Here is a 24,660-nt window from a genome sequence, read left to right as displayed (position 1 = left end):
TGCATAACCAATAAGGTACACCAAGGTGCAGGCAATAATTTACTCTGTTGTTAGGGCCTAGGAGGCCTTTTGTCAGAAACCAAATAAAGCAAAAGTACCAAATTATCCATAAGAAGTTGGAACTTCACATGGCTTGTAGCAAGAAAAAGGTAAAATTGGAGTTGGCAAAGAGAGGAGATTACCACTCAGCAAACACCCTTTGCTTCAAAGGAAAATATTTATGAGCAAATATCAAAAGAGATGCTATAATAATAATAATAATAATAATAATAATAATTATATTAAGGTGTGTTTGTGTGGTGAGGAGGGGGAGGACAAGGAGTCATGGGCTTTTGAGGCTATGATGTGTTTAGGCTCCACCATCAACTCACTAATAACTATGTCTCAGTAGGTTGTGAAGGGCCTACAATTAACTGGGGACACTTGTTTAATAATTATATAAGCTTGATAAATTTTACCCAATTTTTAATATTGCATGCAAATTAAGTTATTTCCACCTCCCTTATATTATATAAATTCTATTTTCATTTCCTTTTAACCTCTACTAAATCTAATCTTGTATTAATTTAAACGATTTTGTAGATTGGAGTGAGTTTACTGAATCTTGTAAGTACTTAAATTGAGCTTTTCTTCTCTTCGCCTATATATGCTGACGATGAATCGCCTGAAAAATCATTCTGTATCTTATAAACGAAAAATATGTATATTATATCAGTGGAGAATAAAAGTTTTCGGCTTAATTTGGCAATTTAACAGCCGATTAAAAACGAACTAAAATACGCAATGAAATATAAACTGTGTTCACTGAAAAATAAATGGAAAATCTCTCTTCTTTATGCCTAAAGCTGTGTGTTTAATGAAAAATTAACATGCTAATGTGTTTAAAAAAAAAACAAAAAACATGCAACATCTTACAAGGTGTCTATTCAATCCCAGAGGCAAAGGGTCCCAACAAAAACAGCAAAGATATATGAAGCAGAAGCTTAAAAAGTGAAGCATATATTTGGAGCTCTTGCTCTTCTTTTTCCTGCATCAGAGGCCCAAAACAAGCAATCATTGACAACAAACAAAAACCCTTAAAAAATATATATGCACATATTTGTAAAGTATAAAGATAAAAAAAAGCAAGTGCCCTTATTTAATTTTTATTATCATTAATTTAAAATTTAAAAAATAAAAAAGGTAGGGTCTAGAACTTATGAGGTCTAGAGATAGGCACCATAGAGCATCAAGCACCATGGAAAGCCCAAGCAAGATAAAGCCACAGAACATATTAAAGAATTTGAAGCTAAAAAAAAAAAAAAAGTTAAAGTGTTCAAAATTTTGACCCATGAATGAAATATATTTAAGAGAGTTAATTTTCAATATTCCCATAAATGTTTAAGTTACCAACAAAGTAATAGCATGCAAGCTTAAATCATATTATAAAAATGTAGCCAAAAAGACTCAACTATATGTCACTTTGAAATGGCCTCCTCAATAATAATTTTTTGTATTTACACTTCCTTAAATTACATTTTTTTTTTAAAAAAAATTGAGTTACTTAAATTAAAAATTTTATTAAATTTAATGACTCTATTAGCTATTAAATAAAAGTGATTAAGCTATAGAGTGGAATAGGATGCTTGTGAAATAAATGGAAAATGTTATACAAAGTAATTAAGCTGTTGAGACCACATGCATGTGGGGGGCTCACATGTCTCCCTCTTCCCACCCAAAAGAAAGGAAAAGGTGGGCACCATGTTGAAGCTAATATTTTAATTAGTTAAAAAGATAAGGCTGAAAAAGTTACTTAAAAAAAAAAAAAAAGAAAAGTTGGATTTTCTTCTAATTTTCTTTTATCTCACATTGAACTTACTCTATTTCCAAAACTAAAAACCATTTAGCTAATTAATTGAGATGAAGAGAAATTGGGCTTTAGAATGTAAACAACTGTTATTCTGTTAAAAAAAAACTTAATTTAGGTAACGGTATTTAAAAACTCTATATTTGTTAAAATAGTGTGAAGCAACTGTTATGCGCGAGCTGTGAAGATGAATTAAATAGAAGAAAAATAATAATATCCGGAATGCTATATCATATATGTTCAATTATTGTAAATGCTATATCATATATGTTCAATTATTGTAAAACAATAAGCTGTTGTAGGAGTTTAAACTATAAGAAAAGAGATTTTAATATTTTATATTATGTATTGTTTGATTTTTTTTTTTATGTTGAGATATTTTGATAGGCCATAGACATGGACTTGAAATAAATGAACTAGAAATTTAGAAATTTTGAATTCAAAACTTACTCTCATATAATATAGAGCAATAATAATTTAACGTATTTTTACTTTATCATTTTGTGATTTTAAAAGTCCTATTTATTTTGCCACTCAATGTTTTTTTTAGATACATTATAAAGATCTACCATTCAACGAGGCATCATGGTACTATGACTTAAAAAATAACAGGATAGTGAAATAATACATTTTATAAGTCATATATTTTTTTAATATAATTTGTACTTAGCTATCCTGTATTTTATTAAATATATTGTTTTTCCAATTTATCGATATATCATTAATGATTAAATAAAAATAAAATTAAATAATATTAAAGTAAAACTTTTTAAACCATAAAACTATACAGAGACTAACTCACACACACACAAAAAAAAGGAAAGAAAAAAAAGGGGGGTTTAAGTCTATAAGTTGAACCGTAAACCAAGTGCACAGGTTGAACCGTACACCGGTTTCCGAGTCAACCGACCGGTCCGGTCGATCGGACCGGTTGTGGACCGCTCGACTCTACACCTATCGAGTAGGGGTGTAAACTGTAAACGAGCCGAACTTAGCTCGTGTTCGGCTCGTTTATTAACGAGCCGAACACGAGATGGCTCACAAACTGACCAACGAACAATAAATTTAAAAAACTTAGATTAAATATATATAAAAAATAAATTTATAAAATCTTATCCATTAGACTTTGATGTAATAGTTGAAAATTTACATATAAATGAGTTTTTTTATAATTAAGCTTATATTTATATTTTTATTTTACTAAAAATTAAATAATAAAAATATGTATTATATATAATTATTTATTTATATATAAAAATATAAATTAAATAAATTATATAAATATAAAATATATGTATTCGAGCTGTTATCGAGCCGAACACGAGCGAGCTGATCCCAGCTCGTGTTCGGCTCGTTTATTAAACACTCGTGTTCGGCTCGTTTACTAAACAAGTGAGCCAATCTCGAGCTCATTTCGAGTCGAACACGACCTGGCTCGCGAACAGCGAGCTGGATTGCCACCGCTACTATCGAGTCGACCAAAAGGGGAAAAAAAATTAAAATTAAAAATTGTTTTCTTCTTCGTTCTCTTCTCCTTTTCGATTAGGCGACGAGGGTTTAGCGTTAGGGTTAGGGTTTCTTCTACTATACTTTGTTGTATTGTGTGGGTGCTCCTCCGATCGCCATGGCGCTCGTGGTGATCTGCGGCCAACCATGCAGCGGGAAATCGACGGCGGCGGCGCTCCTCGCGGAGGCGATCCCCGCCGCCGATCCCAAACCGACGGTCAGGATCATCGACGAGTCCTCCTTCCACCTCGGCCGCAACCAAAGCTACGCAGGTGAGCGATCTCTCTCACCATGTTGTTATCTATCCGATTTGATTTGATTCCCATGTCATTCACATACTCATATGTTTCCATAATTAAGAACCAAATTGTGTAGAAATGGGGAGCGTTTGATTCGAAAAGGGTAGTTGTACTAGTCTAAATGTGTATTGGATATAGAATAACATCAAGCAGCTATGAAAATAAAGAGAAACTAATGTTAAAGGTGCTTCCTTTACTACTCGTTTCCGTTATTTAGGACAATAGGTTGTGTTCATAATGGAAAAAAAAAAACCAGATTTTGTAGAATTATGAAGCGTTTGATTGAAATGAGTTGTTTTACCAATCTCATTATGTATCGGAGATGTAATTACATGAAGTGTCTATGTAAATATAGAGAAACTAATGCTAAAGGTGCTTCCTTAGCTACTTGTTTCCATAATTGAAAACATTAGCTTCTGTGATGATGGAAAAGAACCAAAATTTGAAGAATTGGGAAGCAATTGAATCGAAACGAGTAGTTTTAGTAGTCTCACTATGTATTGTAAATATACAGAAACGGACTTTGAAGGTGCTTTGGAGAAACTAATGTTAAAGGTGCTTCATTTATTGGTTTCTTACTTTATTTTTGATTGGCTATGAGAGAGTTCAGGGTAATATAGTACAGCTATCAGGAATAGCTGTGGGAAAATTTTAAGATTCCACAAATATGATCGATGATTACAACAACAGAGAACTTCAAAATTTATCTAAAAATTACCAAGAAGTAAACTTTTCTAATAATGCAGTAATCTTCATGTCATACATTTTAGACTTAAACTACATAAATAGAAAAATAGTTGTAAGTTTCTATGTACTTTGCTCGTGTTGTTCCTTTTACTCTGCAAAAGAATTAAACTTCTTTTTTGGTCCTTGTACTTCTAGATATGGTTGCGGAGAAAAATTTAAGGGGTGTTCTTAGATCAGAAGTTGATAGATCTGTATCAAAAGACAATATAATTATTGTGGACTCTCTGAACAGCATAAAGGTAAGAAACATTTTCGTCAGCTTCCATTTGGCCTCATTATTCATTTACTTTTTATGGCACCAAAGTTACCTTTGGGAGGGAAATTCCCCTACATTTACTCATTTATCTTACATTTTTCTGCTCAAAACTATATTTTTATTATCATTTCAGAGTTGGTTGTTAACATTGTAGAAATGTCCTAATGTTCATGATATTTTTCTACCTAATGTACAGTGTGTTTTATGTCCGTAATGCAGGGATATAGATATGAGTTATGGTGCCTTGCACGAGCTGCTGGCATACGATACTGCGTGGTATTAATTTATAAGTTGATCCGTAATACTATTCTTTGTTCTTGTCCTTAGCTACTTACTTTGAATGTAGTGATATTTTCCTAGTAGTCATTGTTAGTGAAATTACATTTATGCATTCTCTAGTCCTGTGCTTGTATTGTTTCTTTAAGTTCATGCAATGAAACAACCATAGCGTAACCGATGGTTTTCTCTATGCTGTTGGCTTTGGGTAGTATTTGTTCTTCCATTGCACAGTTCACTAAACATTATTTAATCATATGTTATTCGTGCATCTTCTTGTTTTATTAGGAAGTTTCAGACCAATATGCATATATATTTTTTTCCATATTTCTCTTCCTCTACACTTTACAGCATACGTATTGGCCATCTACAGCCTTCTTGGTGTCCTTTAATATTGCAACGAAATGGAGCTATTTAATTTTCTGAATATAATTAAAATGAAGGGTCCTGTCTATGTGACCTGTAAATGGCATCTGGAATTTAACTACTTACGAAAGATCTAAGGAAAGAGAAATAGAAGATTGGTACATTGATACACTGCTGTGATAATTACTGTGTGTTCATGGTACTGGTAACAATATATTATGGAAAATAACAGCATTTTATTCTTTATTTTTCAGCTTTTCTGTGACACTGAAGAAAGCTATTGTAGGGAATGGAATAACAAGCGTGGGGAGATGGGTGAATCCACATATGACACTAAGATGTAAGCGAACCTTTTCCTTTCCCACAAACCTTTGAGATTTACACCCTTCGCATTCGTTGTTTCGCAACTCTGTTTGAAACGTTAATGCCCTAACTTATCTTATTTGTCCTCCACATAACTTGGGTAATTTTACTGTCAACAAGTATGGCGACACTTTATGGGGAGTTTAATGAAGAAAAAAGAAATGCAATCCTTTTTTTATTATCTCCAGTGATAATCATCACACTCCAACTAGTGACATAGAATGTATCCGATTTCTTTGTTGTCATGTTCTCTCACTCATTATGATTTTGGCCTCAGTTCTTGACAACTAGTAACTCGTTTATATTTTTACCAGTTTTGAAGATTTGGTTCGGAGATTCGAGAGACCAGATAGAAGGAACCGTTGGGATTCGCCACTCTTTGAGTTGTTCCCCTCTCGAGGTAGTCAAACACCTGTCAAAATCTTACTGAATTTTGAAGATTATATGTGCTTCTATTGCATATCTATGAATTTTGTAGCACTTCTCTTATATTTGACTGTTGACTAATTTAGTTATTATCGACCGAAAAAATTAGAATGTTATCACTTCTCACAATTAGTTGTCCTCAGAGGATTCCCATTTATCCTGTATAGAACTTGTTCTTGGGGAATAAAATCGTCGATCTCTTTACCCTTTTAATCTTTTTTTCTACAGATGAAATAAACCAATCATCTCCTGTCATTGCTGAGGCTGTCTCGTACCTGACCAAAAAGGTGGATACGAAAACGAGAGATGTTAGGATTCTTCAGCCTACAATAGCAACTCAGAATGTAAGTGCTAACTTCAAATTCTCTGATATAAGTGAATTATATTGTTTTGACAAACTATACGACCGCTGTCGTTTGATGAAGTAAATTCCTTCTTGTGAATTAGTATTTCGTTAAACCACGCATTCTTAACTTTTAGTTCATATTGGCAATGTTTGTGTATAACAAGGCTATACTGATGAAGGTAATCTGACACCGTTTCAGGCACGGACAGCAGAGGCTAATTCCCTCTATGAAATGGATAGAGCTACCCAGGTATGTATTGCAATACTTTTAGTAGTCTTAACTTTTTTTTTTTTTTTTCTCTTTTGGCTGAAAGTTTTCAATCTATAATTCTTTTTTTGCAGGAAGTGATCAACGCGATTGTTGAAGCACAATCTTCTGGGCTTGCCATGAATAAGATATCACTCGGACAACACTTGCCAACCATATCCTTTTTTACCGCAAAAAAGAAAAGACAGCTACAGCATTCTTATCGACTATTAAAACAAGAAATTTTTAACTTGATTTATGTTAGTCAATTTGCTTTTTCATTGTCCTTTTATTCTTTTTTTTCCCCCTCTGTCACATGAATTGCATATCTTCATTTTCATGCCATTTCTTCTATTATGGATTTAAAAGATCCATTACAACTTGGATTTTTCTCTAGAAAAACAATTATTTCTAGTTACGTTTCGTTGTTATCATCGCATATTTACTTGATTGGCGACTGCATCTCAATTAGATAGCAAAGTTGTTGATATGAATTTCGCTCTGTACAACAGGGATTAGGGAAAAAAAATTTACTCAAATTACAGATCATATGTTGTTTTTCTATTCCAGAAAAATATTCTTCATTGTTTCTTGTTGTTAATCCTTGACTAAAAAGTTCACATCAACATCCAAAGATCAGTTGGGCTCCCCGAGCTCCGGCGCCTGCGACGAACCTTTATAAAGCTGGCGGGGCAAACCAGCTTGAGTGGACCTCCGCCGCCTACCGACGCTGATAGTTCTAAGAGAATGTTTGTCGACTACTTAAACCGAGAAATTGGAGCAGCTTAGATTCCTATTGTTACCTTCCAACACTCTGCAGGAAAATGTACTAATATTTTTTTTCTTTTTTTGCTGTTTTATTTAATAGATTATGCCCGAAAGGGAATTCGGAGAACTAATATTTGATTGTATGAGTTGATTTCACAAACAAGATGCCGAGATATATCTCGTACTGTATGAATTGATGCTTTCGTGTTTATTTTTGCACTTTATTATTATTATTATTATTTTCTAATGAGAATCTGGTGTTTTATTCTTTTTAATTTTGTTGAATATGGAGTAGCCCTCAGTCCTTGAACAATGATAACTCTGTGCTGTAACAATCTGAAGAGTTTCATTTTATATAAAAATGATTTATCATATTGAAAAAATTTACTCAAAAACCATATAAAATATATTCTCGTATACCTTTTTTTTTTTAATAATGCCTATCAACCAATTACAATATGCCCCTTAAATAACTAAGAGACATACTAAACAAAATATTCATATAGCCAAAAAAGCATTAAAAAGCCATTAAAAAGCCATATTAGCTAGCAACAAAAGAGGCTCTTGTAATAACCAAAGATAAATGCTGCACCAATTGCAGTTGTTGTCCACAAATAACAAGAAAAAGAATAGCCAGTACATTCTTAGAACCTCAAAAAGAAACAACAGACAAAATCTGATAAGCAAGCACAAAGTAGAGCACTAGACAAGTCAAAATTTTTTTTAAAAAAAACTGCAAAGAGCATCCTGATCTAAGAGTCTTGGTGCATATATAAATTGGAGAATTCCCAAAAAAAAAAAAGAAAAAAAAAAAAGGAAGTTCAATAGCGATGTAGATTTCTCGCTCGTTCACCGCCTGCTTGATCAATCAAGCCTTGAGCCTTCCGTAGAACTTGGCCTTCTCCTCGGTGGTCTGGAAGCGGCCGTGGCCGAACTTGGACGAGGTGTCGATGAACTTGAGCTTGATCTCCTCCAAGGCCACGCGCGAGGTTTGCTTAAGCAGCGACTGACGCAGGGTGAGGACGCGCTTCTTCGGGCCCATGCAACAACCCTTGATCATTATATAGTCATCCTTCACTACTCCATAGTGTGGGAATCCCCCCATTGGAGTTATATCCTTCTCCGTCCTACAATTACACGCAAATAGAAAGAACAAAAAAAAAAGCCTTAGATTCTATTTACTGCAATGATGTAAGTGTTTAAAAGTTCATAGAAATCATGCCTTTTATTGTAGCAAGATGTAGGCCTAGATAAAACCTAGAGGAAAATGCATGATTTAACTTTTCACTAATGATTTAGTTCCTTCGAAGTTAAGAGGGACTGAGTCGAAGTATCCCTTAAGTAGAAGGACTAATACATTATTACTCTTAAAAACTAAATTAGAAAATGCAAGAATAAAGTGGAAAGTTCTCTAACCTGTCAAATTCAGTTACAGCCGTGTGCGACTCGTCCCCGGCCTTTCCCATTTTATAAATCTTCTTATTCAACTCAGTGCGATGGTGGTAGCCGTTCTGCCCAGCCCTGGCCACTGTGTAAGAAACCCTAGCTGGATGCCACGCACCGATGCAAGCAACCTTGCGGAGCCCTCGATGTGTCTTGCGCGGAAGGCGAGTTACACCCCAGCGGGTCACAACACCTTCGTACCCCTTTCCCTTGGTAACTCCTATGACGTCGATCATCTCATCCTTCTGGAAAACAGCATTCACAGGAATCTGCTTCTCGAAGAACCCATACGCATAGTCAACCTTCTCAGCGACAGTTCCCCCGTTCACTTGGATCTCCATTAGATGAGCCTTCTTCTGTTTCAAGCCCTTCATCTTCCGAATCTACATACAGAAACAAAGGCAGTAAAAAAAAGGTCTAGTATTCTACAAAGAGGTCCGTTGTTACAATCATGTGCCAGGTTACATGATTCTGTCTTATGACTGCTAATGTTTTTGCCATTTAATGAGCAGATAAAGTAAGTTGCCTGGTATTTTATATAATTATAAAAAGGTAGTTATAAGAAGGCTAAACATAACATGTTTATGATTTTGCTACTCTGAAACAGTTGAATACCAAATTTGATATGCATTAATTCAGCAATACATTTTGATTGTTGATTATTTATTTCCTTATATAAAGTACTTAAAACTATGACACAATATAATGCCAAAGTCCTAGAATATGCATATATCATACCAATTAAATACCTTGTTATTCTTCTTGATTGCTTCATCTGCTTCCATTATATATTCATCACAATTTTTCACCTTATATGAACTTACAACAACCTACCACACATGTTCTATGCATCATCTTGACAACATGCAAAGTATTTCCACACTTTAGAACATTGAAAAATTTGAAGAACAATAAGCATAAAAGGGAGAGAATATCTCGTTACCTGAGTGTGAGCCAAAACACGAACAACAGAAGCATACTTCTTTATCTTCTCTAACTGGACCTGAATTTCCTTCTTCCCATCATCAGTTTCGTACTTCTTTGAATACTTTGTGAACGCCTTCTTCTTGGATTTGTACCAGTTCTTGTAAAACCTCCTCTTTACCTCCTCGCTTAGATGCTGAGCCCAAACGGTGTTCAAAGACCGCAGGCCCCGAGGGGTCTTCACATAGCCCACGACACCGACAACAACCATCGGAGGTGCTTCAATGACTGTTACTGCCTCACATGTCTCCTTCTTATGGAGCTCTGTATACAGAAGAATAGAATTTTGAATGATAAGTTTTCACATGCAAAGTTTTCAAAAGAAACATAATCAGACACTTTAAGTCTTTGCCTGTTAGAACATTTTATAGCAGTGTTAGTTCTTACGACAAATTAAAGATCAAGATGTGATGAATGGAAAAATTTCACAAGCTTGAAATCAGCTAAAAAGAAACTAACATATTAGAGCGGATTAAATATCATGTTAAGGTCTCTCTCGGCAGATATGCAAAGAGAAATGCACAAATGTGACCAAGTTAGAAAGAGACCTAACTTTCTTGGCATTGATGCCACATTAACAATTATGATCAGGAAAGTGTTCTATACTCTCAACTCTAGTTTACTAAATTTAAACTTCGAAAAGAGAGTTAAAAAAAACTTACTTGACCCAGGTTTCTCGACTTCCCTCACTATGTGGGTCATCCCAGCTTTGTATCCTATAAAAGCAGTAAGCCTTGGTTGCTTGCTTGGATCATCCTTAGGAAACGATTTCACTGCATTCAGAATTACAGACAAAAAACAACGGCATATATTCAAAACAGGAAACAAAAATATCAAGGTGTCGTATATTCATATACCCCTCCCAGTGGTTCATTCCTATTGCCAGAGCGTGAAAATAATCAATAGATTATTTTGCAGTGGTACATGCGTAATATTTCTATTCTTATGCCTATTGCAAATAATGCCGTTCTAAAACAGTATACAACATTGGAAAAATCAATAACAATTTAAGCGTGAGCAGAAACCTTTTCCTCTATGGCGTGAGGCTCTTTTCCTGGGAAGGAACCCAAGAGAGCCATGGCGCGGATGCTCAAACTTGCGATGCGACATCACTCTAAATTCCTTTTCAGCTGCTGTCAAATAAGCCGATTAATGGTATTCCGCAGACAAAAGCCTTTCTGATCAAAGATACCTTTTTAACAAAAAGAAAATTGGTAAAAATGTCCATTTTCATGAACTAATGCAAAGTCCATTTTTTTGTATAACGTTTTGCATAGCTTTCTGTCGATAAAAAATAGTAGAAAAAGCAAAAGCAGCGCCCTTGATTTTGCCAATGAGTATATAAAAAGACCAGGCCGTAAGGCGTTGGAATAAAACTACCAAATCTGGTGAATAATGGCAAAAAAAGCCTCCACAACCAAAGGCCTATGGCATCAAATTTGCCAATTCTCAGACTCTCTTTGTATGCCTTCCACATCTTTGGTGAACAAAAAAGAAGAGCCTTTCCGAGACTCCAGCCTTGATTAACCGACATATTGTTTTTCTTGGAGGTTATATTTCAGCCACTACCAAAAATGGAGTATTCATATGCCTCAAACCATGATCTTTTCTCTATCATTATAAGCAAACCAAGGTTCTCAACAAAACTGTATTAAAAAATACGGGAAAATGATGTTAAAAATATAGTAGAAAATTTCCATTACAACCTGATTAACAAAAACATAGAAATATACATAATGGAAATAAAATTGCATATCACTGACCACAAGTTAAAAAATTAAATAACTGTTAAAATATGAAAGTTAATAATTGTACAAAAAAATAATTATATGATAACAGAGCAAAAATAATCAAAGTAGCTAAAATATGGTTGCAAAAACCAAATAATTATTAATAAATAAGAAATATACTATACGTCACAAGAAAAGTAACTAATAAATGATTGAAAACAAAGAGAAATGTAGGTAATTTCTAATTAGAGTACTTATCCATATCAATCGATTGACAAAATAAATAATAATTGACAAAAAAAAACTTAATGAATGCATCCCATAGAACAAACAAAAGTATCATACCAAATATACTTACAAAAAAGATCAAAAAGTGCTTAAAAAAAGAATCAAATAGAAAGATACCATTACCAAACCATGGAACACGTCCCTGCTAAGAATGCAGGTATAACATCAAGATACTACTAATATATTAAACCATCTCCAATAAACTTATCTATAATAAGAGTATAAGACTCACTGATTAAATTTTAACAGATCAAATCTACAGCATAAATCCTACTCAAAACAAAAAACAAAAATCCAACACTCCAACTTCATATGACAAAATTACTAATGATCTATAACACGAAGAAATTAAAAAGGTCCAAACATTAAAACTACAAAAAAAAAAATCAGTAAAATCATCATCCACCTGATTAAAAAAAATCTGATTTTTTTAATCAAACAACTAAATGTGAAATTAGAAACCATCTTGGCATCTTAAAAAAAACCTCTTTTTTTTCCCACAACCGAAGGAAACAAAGATATTCTACCAAAAAAAATAAAACAAGAAAAAGCTTAGACTGATTATTAAAAATGTGATCTTTTCATCAAATCTACATCAATTGGAAGATTAATAGTAGGGATCCAACTCAATTGCCAAAACTCAATTCCCAATCAAAAATTGCAAAGATATTACCTCGGATGGATGGGAAAGATCGATCAACGGAGATAAAAATGGGAGTGAGAGAGAGAGAGAGAGAGAGAGAGAGAGAGAGAGAGAGGCGAACGCCGCAGTGGAAAACGTGTGATACCCTAGGGTTTGATATATAGAGGGAAATGAACGGTGGAGATGAGTTCTCTTGGTTGCGGAACCCTAGGGTTTGTAACGAACGGGTAAGATTTATCCCTCTCTACGTATTGGGTTTGGGTTCGAGTTGGAGAACCCGAATCGCGTAGAATCGGATTAGACGGTGAAATTAGTTTAGTAGCTTTAAAATTACATCTGTATATTTACAATGTGGTTTTAAATTATTTTAAAAAAAAGAGTTTATTAAACAATTTTAAAGCACTTAATTATTCATAGAATAATACCGTGTTTAATAATAAATCTTTAAGATTTGGATTTATTTAATTCTATTGTATTATTTATAAGTAATTTTATCTACAAACTTATTTTTATAAAGTTTTATAGCTAAATTTACCACTCATTCCTGGCTGTGGCAGATTTAGATTAATTGCTAAATAAATTCTAAGAATAAACAATTTTTTTTTTTTTTTTTCCTTCTTTGTGAAACTATCTGCTCTAATACCCATTCATTAGAAAGTCCTTGGTTCAGGCTCAATGCCCAAGGATATGACATNTTTTTGGAAATAATCATCCTCCATTTTGTAGGAGCATACCAGGTTTCAATTCTAAGTTTAAAAAAACTGAGATTCTTATAAGATAATTTTATAGTTCCTGTATCAACATGTTCAGGTCTATGCACAACCAATCTTTTCCCTACCGGGAAGTATATTTCCATATGCTTTCGTCCAACTCTTTGCGTGCTAACATTAGACGAGTCTCAATACCTAGCGAGATTTGAACTCTAAATTTTTTACTCTGATATCATGTTGAATTATGCGAATCAATCGCTGTTTTTCAAAGTTTAAGCTTTTAGAGAGAAAGGTGTTTCTAATAATGAAGCGCAGTAAAGTATTGGACATTTAAACTGATAAAGGTTAGGCAGCTAGTTTTTGTACGTTAAACTTGTCCTATTGACTACAAGTTGAGAGATTCTACATATGTGAAGTATCAACTAAACATTTGTAAGCATTTAAGCTTAAATTTCAACCTTATGACCATCTGAATTACAATTCAAATTTGAGGAGACCAGCATGCTTGATGTGGAGTATGATATCCGCGACTGATCCGACAATAGCGAGAACCGAAACTAGCAGAGAGATCATGCTTATAAGTTGTAGTATTATCCACTTCTTCTGTCCCCTCTTGATCTTTGCTTGAGATTTGTACATGGCCACAGGGTAGTACACTGTCAATGGCCAAAAGACCATGGAGCCTAGCAAGCCGACGATCGCGTTGAAGAACGGAAAGATCATCGCAGTCGCGGTTGTAAACGCCACGAAGATTGTTCGCAGAAAGATCTTGGCGAGCGTGAACTTTATCGTCTTCGTTTTGCAGAATGGAATCTTTACGGCGTATGTTCTGTTGAAGAAGTCTGAGTTGGGCCATTTTGTCGCGAGCCGCTGCTCGTAGAACGCGAAGATTGGCTGCGCAAATACCTGAAGAAATAGGTAGTTGAAATAAGTTACATAAGAATCTTGCAGTGTATAATGGTTTAGTTATGTTTCTGGTTACTTGTAATTGGAAACATTAATGAAACATGGCTTTGCTTAGACTTGTTTTGCACTGTTGTTTTTAATCTTCTTCAAGCTTATTTTTCGCTTATCTTTGTGCGCGAGCAGGTGTGTATTTCATACCTGATATGCTGCAACAAGATGTATAAGGAGAGCCAAATGTGCGATGTCGATGAGCCAGAAGGGCTTTTTAAATCCTGTGAGGATGTTTCCGGGGGTGGTGTCGCCAAAAGCCACGTATCCTACGCAACTGAGAGAAATGTAGAATATTGTCGTCCCGCCAATCCCGTATATGCTTGCTTTGTTCATTGTCTTATTTTCGGCTGGTGGGGACTTCAAAGTATCCTTCAGAAACATGCAGAGTTCTTAGCATTGATATGGTACATAAATTTTATGTCTATGTTTTATGTTAACTGTTTTACAACAGTAAACATGCCTAGTAGGAAATTAACTCCTCGACGTTACCTGTATCTCTATCAGAAGCATTGCGTAAGAGTAAGCGAAAGCAATGTTCCCAAGTGCTTGAAAGAAATGCCAGATCTTTGTAGTTGGCGAGATACTACGACTCGCTACCTTTACTCCATATAAAGATCCTCGGAACTTGGGATGAGAAAAAAATTCTAGTGCGCATAGGTATAAACCGATTACGGAGTACGCAAATGACGTCGCTGCAGCTGTGTATGAAAGAGCTGCAATTTTCTCCAAGTTCGGAAACTGAGATAATACCACTTCCATCAAACCGTAGATTACAGCGTAGAAGAGTCCCGAGACCTTGCATGGCGCATTTTGGCCTCTCTCGTGGAAACAATGTGACTGCTTGATGACCCTTTAACATAGTTTTTAATAACTCAAAAGAACATGAAAAGATGAAGGGCTTGTGAAGCAAAATTTGCATGTAGGGATCTACTTACATCATGCTCATAGCAGCAGTAATTGTATAACCCACCATAGTTCCCCAGAGTATTGCATATTGTATGATCCCACAAAGAAATACTTCTTTGTCACCTGCAGGTTTTGAAAAAGTAAAATCGAATCTGTTGCTATGTAATTCGCGGCATTTTACTTGTTAAATTGTGCATGTGATGTTGTAATCGTCGCATTATCTCATCTTTCAATTGATTTCAGATATGCAACGAAGAGCCATTCGTCAGATGATCGATCAAAGTAAGAACAGTACCTAGGCATGCTCTGATTGCTTCCATGTAAGTGTAGTTTCGCCTTCCGCTGATCGGGTCCGGAGATCTGTAACAGTTACAGAGAAGAACTGCAGTGTAGTAGGTGATGACCGCGAAGAGAATTAGAATCAATGGACCCAATATCCAGCCTAGTTGAGCGAAGCTCCACGGAAGTGTCAGTATGCCAGACCCGACGAGGGCCGTGATAACATGTGCTGTTGCACTCCACACAGTACCTACACAATCAAAAGAGTTTTTAATATTGTTGATTGCGAACTAAAAATGCTTCTTTTTAGTCTCTTTTTTTTCTGATACGGCAGTTCTGCGATAACAAGAAAATTCTTACCTAGACTCCCTTTTGATAATTTTGTGGTTGTGATCTTTATTGTTATCATACTTTGTACAAAAGAATAATATCTGAACAAAAGAATAATTTCTGATGCATGATATAAATTTGCAGGAAAAATTTGCGACTAATCCGGATCTTAATTGTTCTCTGTCTCAATATTAGGAACAGGTAGACAAAGAAAATTGAACATGGCATGTTCTTCTTTGCAATTTGTATATGTATTACTGCAATTTAATGAGGAATAAACTAAAAGAGTGATCAAAATCAACCACAATCATCAAGCTTTTCCCCTAATATTATCGCGAAGATATAGCTTTTCATATGAATCATCAAAGAAAATCAAAGAGTGTAAATTTTGTAGCCAAGAGTTGTTCCAATTTTCTTGTAATACTATAGATATTTGGTAAGAATATAAAAGAAACAAACCAACATACATAGCTATAAAGCCATGGTATCACAAAGAATCTAAGATATAAGAAGATATAAGATGATGCAACACCAACTCAATCTACATTGCTGGAACCTATGGATTTTTATGCTTTAAATCCTCAAAACATCACCTGTTCTAATGCGGCCATCATCCACAGCATGCTCCATATCCTTATGAGAGAGAGAGAGAGAGAGAGAGAGAGAGAGAGAGAGAGAGAGAGATGTGTTTTAAGAGTAAGAACATGCACCACCATCTTAAATAGCCAGGGAACTCCACAATTTGCAATGTGTGGAGATGTCAACTGAAAGGGACACTTGAAACACTTGTCACCATCTCCCTTAGGGGTGTTTCATTTCCCATAAAAATCCCAGAAAATAGTTTTCAGGCTGAAAAAGTATTTTCCATCTGTTTGTTTATTAGAAAAAAATATTTTTTGGGAATTTTTTTCAGATTTCACCACCTTTAGAGAGAGAGAGAGAGAGAGAGAGAGAGAGAGAGAGAGAGAGATTTTGAGTTGATATTTTGCTTGTTTTGTTTAGGGGATAAAACACAGAAGGGGCTGAGCACAATTAAAGCTCTACAGATAGTTTTCACTGTCTCCTATGGACACAGCCTTAAAAACTTCATTTAATTTCTTGTTGCACCTCTAGTGTGATGCAAGTGCATCAAAAATGGTGATATTCACACTGAATACTAAGAATAATAGTAAATACACAGTAATTTGAATTGTTGAACAAGTAACTCCAACCTATAATGAAGAAGCTCATCAATAACTGATATAACTACTCACAAGTCAGAGCAATATGTAACACTGTACCCACTTACACATTTTAGAGCATATTATGCTCTCTCAAGCATGCTTGTTTTATACTGTGTACAGTGCCATTCTTAAGTACCACAAACTAGTTCTCTTCATTGGATTGGCTTTTGGAACCATTTTTCTACTTCGAGAAACCGCAGCTAGATGTTAGACAAATAAAAAGTTTGAAGCTTTTGCTATCATGCAAAGCTCTGATTTGAAGTTTCTACTATAGCATACAGGTATTATAAAGATTTTTAGTGGAAAAATTAAAAGTGCTTTTCCAAACAGCTCTATTTAAACAGCACTTTTATAAGAAGCTCTAGCCAAATCAAATAGGCACTTGAAATATTTTCCATTGTCTCGATCACAATAAAGATTTTAAGGGCTAGAGAGAGACAGAGAGAGAAACAATTCCATTCCTTGGAATGAATGTAGTAGAGATCATGGCTGTAGTACAACAAATGCAATTCTTAGACCTCTACAACTCAGTCTTAAAGATTGTGACATGCTTGAGTCTTTGAGCAATATCCGCGACGGATCCGACCGCCGCCAGCACCGAAACGACGAGCGCGACAGCATTCAAGCCCTGCAGCACAAGCCACTTTCTTTCCCCGCGCTTGATCTTCGCTTGCGTCATGTATATCGTCACGGGGTAGTACACAGTTAGCGGCCAGAAGGCGATCGAGCCGAGCAATCCAAGTATAGCATTGAAGAAAGGGAGCATTAGAGATATCAGTGTAGTTATCACGACGAAGGCCGTGCGGAAGACGAGCTTGCACATTGTGAACCGGTAGGCCCGACCCTTCGAGAAAGGTAGCTTGAGCTTGTACTCATTGTGGAAGAAGGCCGAATCGGGCCACTTCTTCGCGAGCCATTCTTCGTACTTGGCGAAGATCGGTTGGCCATAAACCTAACAACATGTACAAGTACAACATAAACATGCAACAATAGCAAAATATTGAAAAATCTCTCCCCATATATATGTCAAGAACTCTAACAAGAGAAGGGTGAAGTGTGGAATGTGGTTATACCTGATACGCGCCGACTAAATGAATCAAAACGGCGATGTTGGCTATGTCGACAAGCCAAAAAGGCTCGTAGAATCCAGTGAGGACGTTCCCTGGTGCATCGTTTCCAAAGGCCGCGTACCCAAGGCACCCGAGCGATACGTAGAAGATCGTCGTCACCCCAATTCCATACATGCTTGCTCTCTTCATTGTTTGGTTCTCTGGTGGAGGTGATTTGAGTGTATCCTTCACAAAAAAAGCCAATTTTAGACCTCATTACATAAAATTATCTCCCTCTAGTGTAATGTTTTAAAAAAAAGCCAATTAAACTGAATGTTTCTTATATGTCCACTGAAATTAGCCTTGTTCGAAATACTTCGGCTAAATTGGTTGAATTTCCTATTTAAGATAACAGCAATTGAGTTATGTATGCTATGTCGAATCATTAGTAGTATAAAAACTATCGAACTACCTGAATTTCGATCAGAAGCATGGCGTACGTGTACGCGAAGGCTATATTTCCGAGAGCTTGCAAAGAGTGCCACGTCTTGGTCGACGCAGAGACACCGTCGACACCGATCTTAACCCCCAAAAGAGTCCCTCGGACCGAATGGTGTGAAGCAAACTTGGCTATGCTCAAGAACAATCCGATGAATGAGTAGGTAAACGACATCACCGCAGCTATTACCGACAGCAGTGTGATCTTCTCCAAGTTCGGAAACTGTGACAGCACAATCTCCACTAGTCCGAACAGGACCATGTATAAGGTTCCCGACGCACCGCAGCTCGCATCGCGGCCGTTGTAGTGGAAGCAGTTGGTGCGCACAACCGCCCTGAATTGTTCAGACCATTTCAGCATCCGTGAGTCCGAAAGTTCAAAAATTTTGCATAATTGTGTGGAGAATGTAAATGTCGTAATCAATTCCGAGGGAAGTCAGATAAAATTCTCACATGATGCTCGTCGCGGTGGTGATTGTATACCCAATCATGGTCCCCCACAACATTGCATACTGAGCAAGGCCACATATAACCACATCTCTAGGCCCTAAGATCGAAAGAATCGCGACAAAGTGGATCAAAATGATGAAAAATGTACTGAGAATATTTAGTAGATGATCAATATCAATCATATTAGTTACCGAGACATGACCGCACGACATCCATGTAAGTGTAGTTCCTTCTGCCATGAACCGGGTCAGGGGTTCGGTAGCAATCGGTTAGCAGAATGGCAGTGTAGTATGTAACGTAGGCGCAGGCGATGAGGGCCAACGGGCCGATGATCCAGCCCATCTGAGCTACACTCCATGGAAGTGCAAGTACTCCGGATCCTATTACCGCAGTTATAGCATGCGTCGTCGCGGTCCATAAGGTTCCTACAAAGATCAAATGAGAGATGGATCAATACACAAAAAATTGTTAGCTTAGTGGTGTGTAATAGATCATGTTTAAATCTCCATTTAGTCAATAAAGGCTTTTCGAGAGATTAATTAATACTCAAAAACCATATTTTTACATTCAATAGGGAATAGTAAGAACACTAAATTGCTCTTCTGTTTTATTGCAATATACACCAAGAAATTTATTAAACTCAAAATGGTCTCTTTCTATTCTTTTGCATTCTTTTTCTCTACTCCACTTACTTTAAAAAGCCCCCCATAAACAAACTTTAAGAGCCCATTGGGTGAAAAAAGTAGAGGGTAAAGGATATATCATCAATTAAAGTTCAAGAGGAATTAATTGCTTTCCTATTTAGTCAAAATTGATCAGAATAAAGCTCAGATATAGACCTTTCAAACTTTAACCCTACCATTTAATACAAAAATGCTCCTAGTTAGTGGTAGATCAAATTGAAGGACCATATAAACTCAGGTAATGCTCATCAAAGCAAAAGTACTTAATTTGAATTAATGAATACAAAAAAAATAACTTGATGGGTAGTTGGGAGTATCTACAAGTAGCAATGATCAGATGAAGCGGCCCACAAAAAAAGAGCATGATGTTTACTTTAGTCACCATAATAATGTAGTGTTTCCTTTTGTTGGGAATGCCTTTTAAGATTGAAATAACTAAATATGGTGTCATGTTTGAGATGCTCCATTTATCAAGATCATTGAAATTGGATGTATCAGAGTAAAAATTTGGAGTTCGATCGTATCTATAACATTACTTTGGCTTGTTTGATTTGGTTGAAGCTTCTGCAGAAATACTGTTCGAAGAGATAGCTCATTCTGAGATTCTATGTGATCCTACATACATAGCATCTCAAATAAATGATTATGCGAGTAAGCTTGCATATGTCTAGCTCTTCTCAAGTTGCACATTGGCTGATGCTGCTAGAGTTGCATATATAGTAGCGCTTCTACTTCTGCTTCTGCTTTCAGTAACATTAATCTTTAGTAGAGCGTTTGGCAAAGAGAAAAAAAATCTAAAGCTTTTGCAACGGCGAGAAGTGAAATGAGATTCCAAACCTCAAAGGCAGAAGCTCGAATTTGGTGCTTCTAATTTTGTTTTGCCGAAAGAAGCAATTGGAGATATATTACTATAGTTGCTTCTCCTAATCGCACTATTAAGACAATACACTTCATCAAACAGCACTACGTCCTAAACTATGACTATTTTTAGAGTTTAGTTTAGGGCCCTACAAGAATAAATAAACAATCTTAAGTGATTAATGAAGGATTGGTGATACTTTAAACCATTGATGGATGGTGGGTATCTTCTTTTCGAAAGAATTGGTGAGTGTATTCCAACTTATCAAACAATTTGTTGATGATAGAGGTAAGAGCATGCGCAATGACATGAACAAAAGCAAGGACTTTCTAAGCCCCCACAGTCTCCTACATTTTCCAATCCCTTTTGAGTTTATGGAAATTAATTGTACATAGAAATTAATTTGTAAGAACAAAAGAGAGAGACAAAAAAAAAATTCACTTCTTACATGAAACAGGCCTAGGAGTAATCTAAAATATTAGATGAGCCATGGCATAAAAGAAGAGATAGTAGAAAAAGAAAAAAAAAAAAGTTAAATATATGGCACATATATACATTTGGGTCATTGAGCTCAGCATCTTTTGGAACTGAGGGAATTTTGAACCAACTCCAATATGTACCATATCACTGAAATAATCAATCTTATCAAATTAAAAGCATCGTTTCCTAAAAGCTTAAGCTTTTAGAGAAAAACAGTTATTTAGTATATTTATACGATATTAGAGCAGATTAAAAAAGTCTCAAACTTAGACGTGAGAGGAACTATTGAATATAAATATTAAAAACATCACTCTGATAGCTTAAGCATTTAAAAAACAACAGCTATTTCTCATAAGTCTAACAAGGACTTGTCATAGACACATACATCCAGTTTTAAAATGAAAGTAAGAACAAATAATAATTATTATATCATGATCAGAGAATGTCTGATCTGAGAGCACACATCCATGGTTATGATCCTAACAAAGCATGAATGAAATGTATAAATACATTAAAAAAAAAAAATCTTCAAAATACCCAACAAACTTTAATAAAGAGAGAGGTATACATGAAGGTAACAAAAGGGTATCTTTCATAGATATATGAGATTGAATAGTACTACTACTACAAGTATAATATTTTCCTTTCAAACATATAGTTTCCTCATAAATTTTAGCAACAAGAATCATATATATTATGTGAAGTATGTGTACACAAACCTGTTCTTATGCGACCATCATCCTCCACCATCTCCATCTTCTCTACTCTTTCCATCTCTCTCTCTCTCTCTCTTGTTGTGTGGTGGTAAATACAAAAAAGGTATTAGTACTCTCACAAGTTGCTAGTAAGTATATCTCTATATATACATGGCTTGTAACTTTGAATCTGATCACCTTTTGATAGTAAGTTTGATTCATTTAGGGTGTCATAATTGGTTTCTCAGAAAATATATGAGAAAATAGTTTTACTTTAATTCTTTACTTTCTATTCATTTAATTTATAGAAAAAGTATTTTTTAGAATTTTTAAAAAAAAATTTATAAAATATAGCATATTTGTTTTCAAATAATTTCATCCGAAAACGAAAATGTTGATAAAAAATATTTTTTTTCAGAGAATAATTTTTTTTTTGTATTCTTTTGAAAAAAGCAGACGCAAAGAAAGTAAAGAATTAAAGTAAAAGCAAAAAAGCAGAAGCAATGAGTTAAATAAAGTTAAAAACTGCCTCTTTTACACATATAGGTGACAGGGATGCAAATGGATCCGAATTGGTTGAGCCCTCACTCTGATATGCTCCGAATAGGACAGTAAACGAAAACCAAATTATAAAAAGAAATGTAACCAGATCCGAATCAACTCTGAAATAAATGAAGCGGGTTCTTAATAAAGTGATAAGTGGGGGTCAAAAATAAAATTAAAATTAATTCGTTCGGAATCAGTGAGAGGGAGGTGGGAGACCGCTCCCGCCCCGAAACCGCCCTAAAACCGCTCCGTTTGTCTCCATATGTACACGTGTTACTTAGACGCACCAGATGACTTAGTCATACATACATCTTTACACCACACTCAAACTTTAATTATAAAGTTTTTGAATAAAAATTTAATGTGATAAATATAAATAGCAACATCTAAAAGGTTTACATATAAAACTTAGAAAATATATTATCTATATATGCATGAAATACTTTGATTCATAAGAAACCAATGTTAAACAACGAATCCAATTATGGGATAAATTTTAATTTTGAGATCTTATGGTTGAATTTCAAAGTACACAGAGCGATGCTTTAGTATCTTAATATAGATCATTAGATATAATATATAACATTTCAAAGTTGTATATTTTAAAATTATTATTATTATCATTAATTTTTAAAATTTTATAATTTATGTAAACATAAAGGCAACGAAGGGTCGCATTTATGTACATCCATTTCCTAAAGCATTAATTTGGTAAAAAATGTATCCCTCAACTGTAAAGCCGTTCTCAAATAGCTCCCTCACCTATATATATAAAAAGGGTTATTTGCATACACGTCCCTACAAATATAGTGAATTGCAGAAATATTTTTGCAAAACAGAAACTCCATAAATTATCCCTGCAAAAGTCTAAAGTTATGTAGATATGTCCCTACCGTTAAGGACTATTAGAAAATTTTCGTTAACCACGGTTAAAGTACTTAACCAAGGTTAATTATAACGTGAATTCACGATTCTATCCTTCTTCTTCTTCCTCCTCTTCTTCTTCCCTCTTCTTCGTCGCCGGCGAGGGTGGCGGCGGCAGCGACGGCGGCAACGGCGAACCCTCTCTCTTTCTTTTCCTCCTTCTTCCTCTCCCTCTTCCCTTTTCTTCCTTCTTCTTCCTCTCCCTCTTCCTTTTCCCTCTTCTTCATCGCCGGCGAGGGAGAAGATGCGACGGCGGCGGCGAACCCTCTCCCTCTCCCTCTTCTTCTTCCTCTCCTTCTTTCTTTTCCTCTTCCTCTTCCTCTTCCCTCTTCTTCGTCGGCGGCAAGGGAGGAGATGCGGCGGCGGCGCGCGGCTACGAACCCTTTCCCTCTTCATCTTTCTCTTCCCTCTTCCTCTCCTTCTTCCTCTCCTTCTTCCTCTTCCCTTTTTTTCTTCCTCTCATTCTTTATCTTCCTTCTTCTTCGTCGCCAGCGAGCTCGACCCACGCCGTCGCAGCCATCCGCTTCGGCGGCCCGAAAAGGAAGAGGAAGAGAAAGAGAAGGGGAAGATGATGCTTTTGGAGGGATATATTTGTGAGGGCAAAATTGTCATTTCATAAGAAAACTGTTAAAAAATAAATAGTTCTCTAATATATGTTAATCAGAGGGACATATCTGCATAAATTAGGACTTTTGCAGGGACAACTTATTGAGTTTCCGTTTTGCAGGGATATTTCCGCAATTCACTATGTTTGCATGAACGTGTATGCAAATAACCCATATATAAAATACTCTTCAAAACTTCTGAAATATTTTATATATTTCTACTTTATTATTTGCTTCAAATATAACTCTTGTATATTTCTTCGTAATTCAAAAATAATCCCGCTGTTAATACCCTTTAAGTCACTTCGCATTAAACCCATATTAAATTTCTATCAGAGTTAAAAAGAAGTCAAACTTTTCTCTCTAACTTAAGAGTAAATGAAAAAAGTTAGGGACAGTAGAAGGGTATATTTGAAAGGGCAAAATAGTAATTTTATAGAAATAACGATTGTTCCTAAGATTTCAGTAATAAAATTTAACTCTTAGAAATATATTTGAAATAATTTGAAACATTAAAAGGATATTTTTAATATTAGTCTTTTAAGAGAGCTAAATAATAAAGTTGGAAACTTTCTATGAGTATATAAACAATTGTCCTTATAAATTTTTATAAAGACCAAACCATAAGACTTTATTTGGATCAAAAATGAGGTGAGAGCCCAAAAGTTGATCCAACACCCAAGTTTTGTTGGGTTTGCTGTGTTAGGGGTGCCTGGAAATTTGATTATCGACTTCGATTTTTGGGCTCCCGATTCATTGACAATTTTACGGTGCGACAAAATTTTTGAGAAAATGAACCGCTGAGGGGTGCGGAGGGCTCTGCCTTCTGCGGTACGGATCTAATCCGATAATGAAAAACCCGTTAAGAAATCTTCTTTTTCTCTTTTGCTCTAAATACGATGTAGCGTTTGTAATCTTCAGAACATTGTATT

At 35.3% G+C, this 24,660-nt stretch overlaps 4 protein-coding genes across 5 annotated transcripts; 1 reads left to right on the top strand and 3 right to left on the bottom strand.

Annotated features, from left to right (window-relative positions):
* Nucleotides 3,351-7,693, top strand: LOC109703688 (protein KTI12 homolog). Its single transcript, XM_020224441.1, has 9 exons — nt 3,351-3,624; nt 4,534-4,637; nt 4,874-4,930; nt 5,551-5,636; nt 5,974-6,059; nt 6,314-6,429; nt 6,631-6,681; nt 6,774-6,854; nt 7,300-7,693. The coding sequence occupies exons 1-9, from the start codon at nt 3,471-3,473 to the stop codon at nt 7,465-7,467; spliced, it is 903 nt and encodes a 300-aa protein (XP_020080030.1). The 5' UTR covers nt 3,351-3,470; the 3' UTR covers nt 7,468-7,693.
* LOC109718347 (60S ribosomal protein L3-like) lies at nt 7,993-12,648 on the bottom strand. 2 transcript variants are annotated; one of them, XM_020244542.1, is made up of 6 exons: nt 12,565-12,648; nt 10,899-11,003; nt 10,536-10,646; nt 9,833-10,137; nt 8,863-9,272; nt 7,993-8,573 (listed from the first exon to the last, which is right to left on the bottom strand). In XM_020244542.1, exons 2-6 carry the CDS (start codon nt 10,981-10,983, stop codon nt 8,315-8,317), a joined length of 1,170 nt encoding a protein of 389 aa, XP_020100131.1. In that variant the 5' UTR covers nt 10,984-11,003; nt 12,565-12,648; the 3' UTR covers nt 7,993-8,314. The 2 variants fall into 2 exon arrangements, with proteins under 2 accessions (XP_020100131.1, XP_020100138.1); XM_020244549.1 differs by having other exon boundaries at nt 10,899-11,006; nt 12,565-12,646.
* On the bottom strand, nt 13,719-16,346 carry LOC109714708 (amino acid permease 2-like). Its single transcript, XM_020239433.1, has 6 exons — nt 16,310-16,346; nt 15,403-15,636; nt 15,137-15,230; nt 14,691-15,051; nt 14,349-14,570; nt 13,719-14,150 (listed from the first exon to the last, which is right to left on the bottom strand). Exons 1-6 carry the CDS (start codon nt 16,344-16,346, stop codon nt 13,719-13,721), a joined length of 1,380 nt encoding a protein of 459 aa, XP_020095022.1.
* LOC109707681 (amino acid permease 8-like) lies at nt 17,287-21,878 on the bottom strand. Its single transcript, XM_020229151.1, has 6 exons — nt 21,678-21,878; nt 19,128-19,361; nt 18,940-19,033; nt 18,461-18,821; nt 18,013-18,234; nt 17,287-17,891 (listed from the first exon to the last, which is right to left on the bottom strand). The coding sequence occupies exons 1-6, from the start codon at nt 21,730-21,732 to the stop codon at nt 17,460-17,462; spliced, it is 1,398 nt and encodes a 465-aa protein (XP_020084740.1). The 5' UTR covers nt 21,733-21,878; the 3' UTR covers nt 17,287-17,459.

Source organism: Ananas comosus, linkage group 1 (assembly GCF_001540865.1).
Source record: "Ananas comosus cultivar F153 linkage group 1, ASM154086v1, whole genome shotgun sequence".
NCBI classification, from domain to species: Eukaryota; Viridiplantae; Streptophyta; class Magnoliopsida; order Poales; family Bromeliaceae; genus Ananas; species Ananas comosus.
The sequence above is the reverse complement of the archived record's forward strand: the minus strand, read 5'-3'. Positions and strand labels throughout refer to the sequence as shown.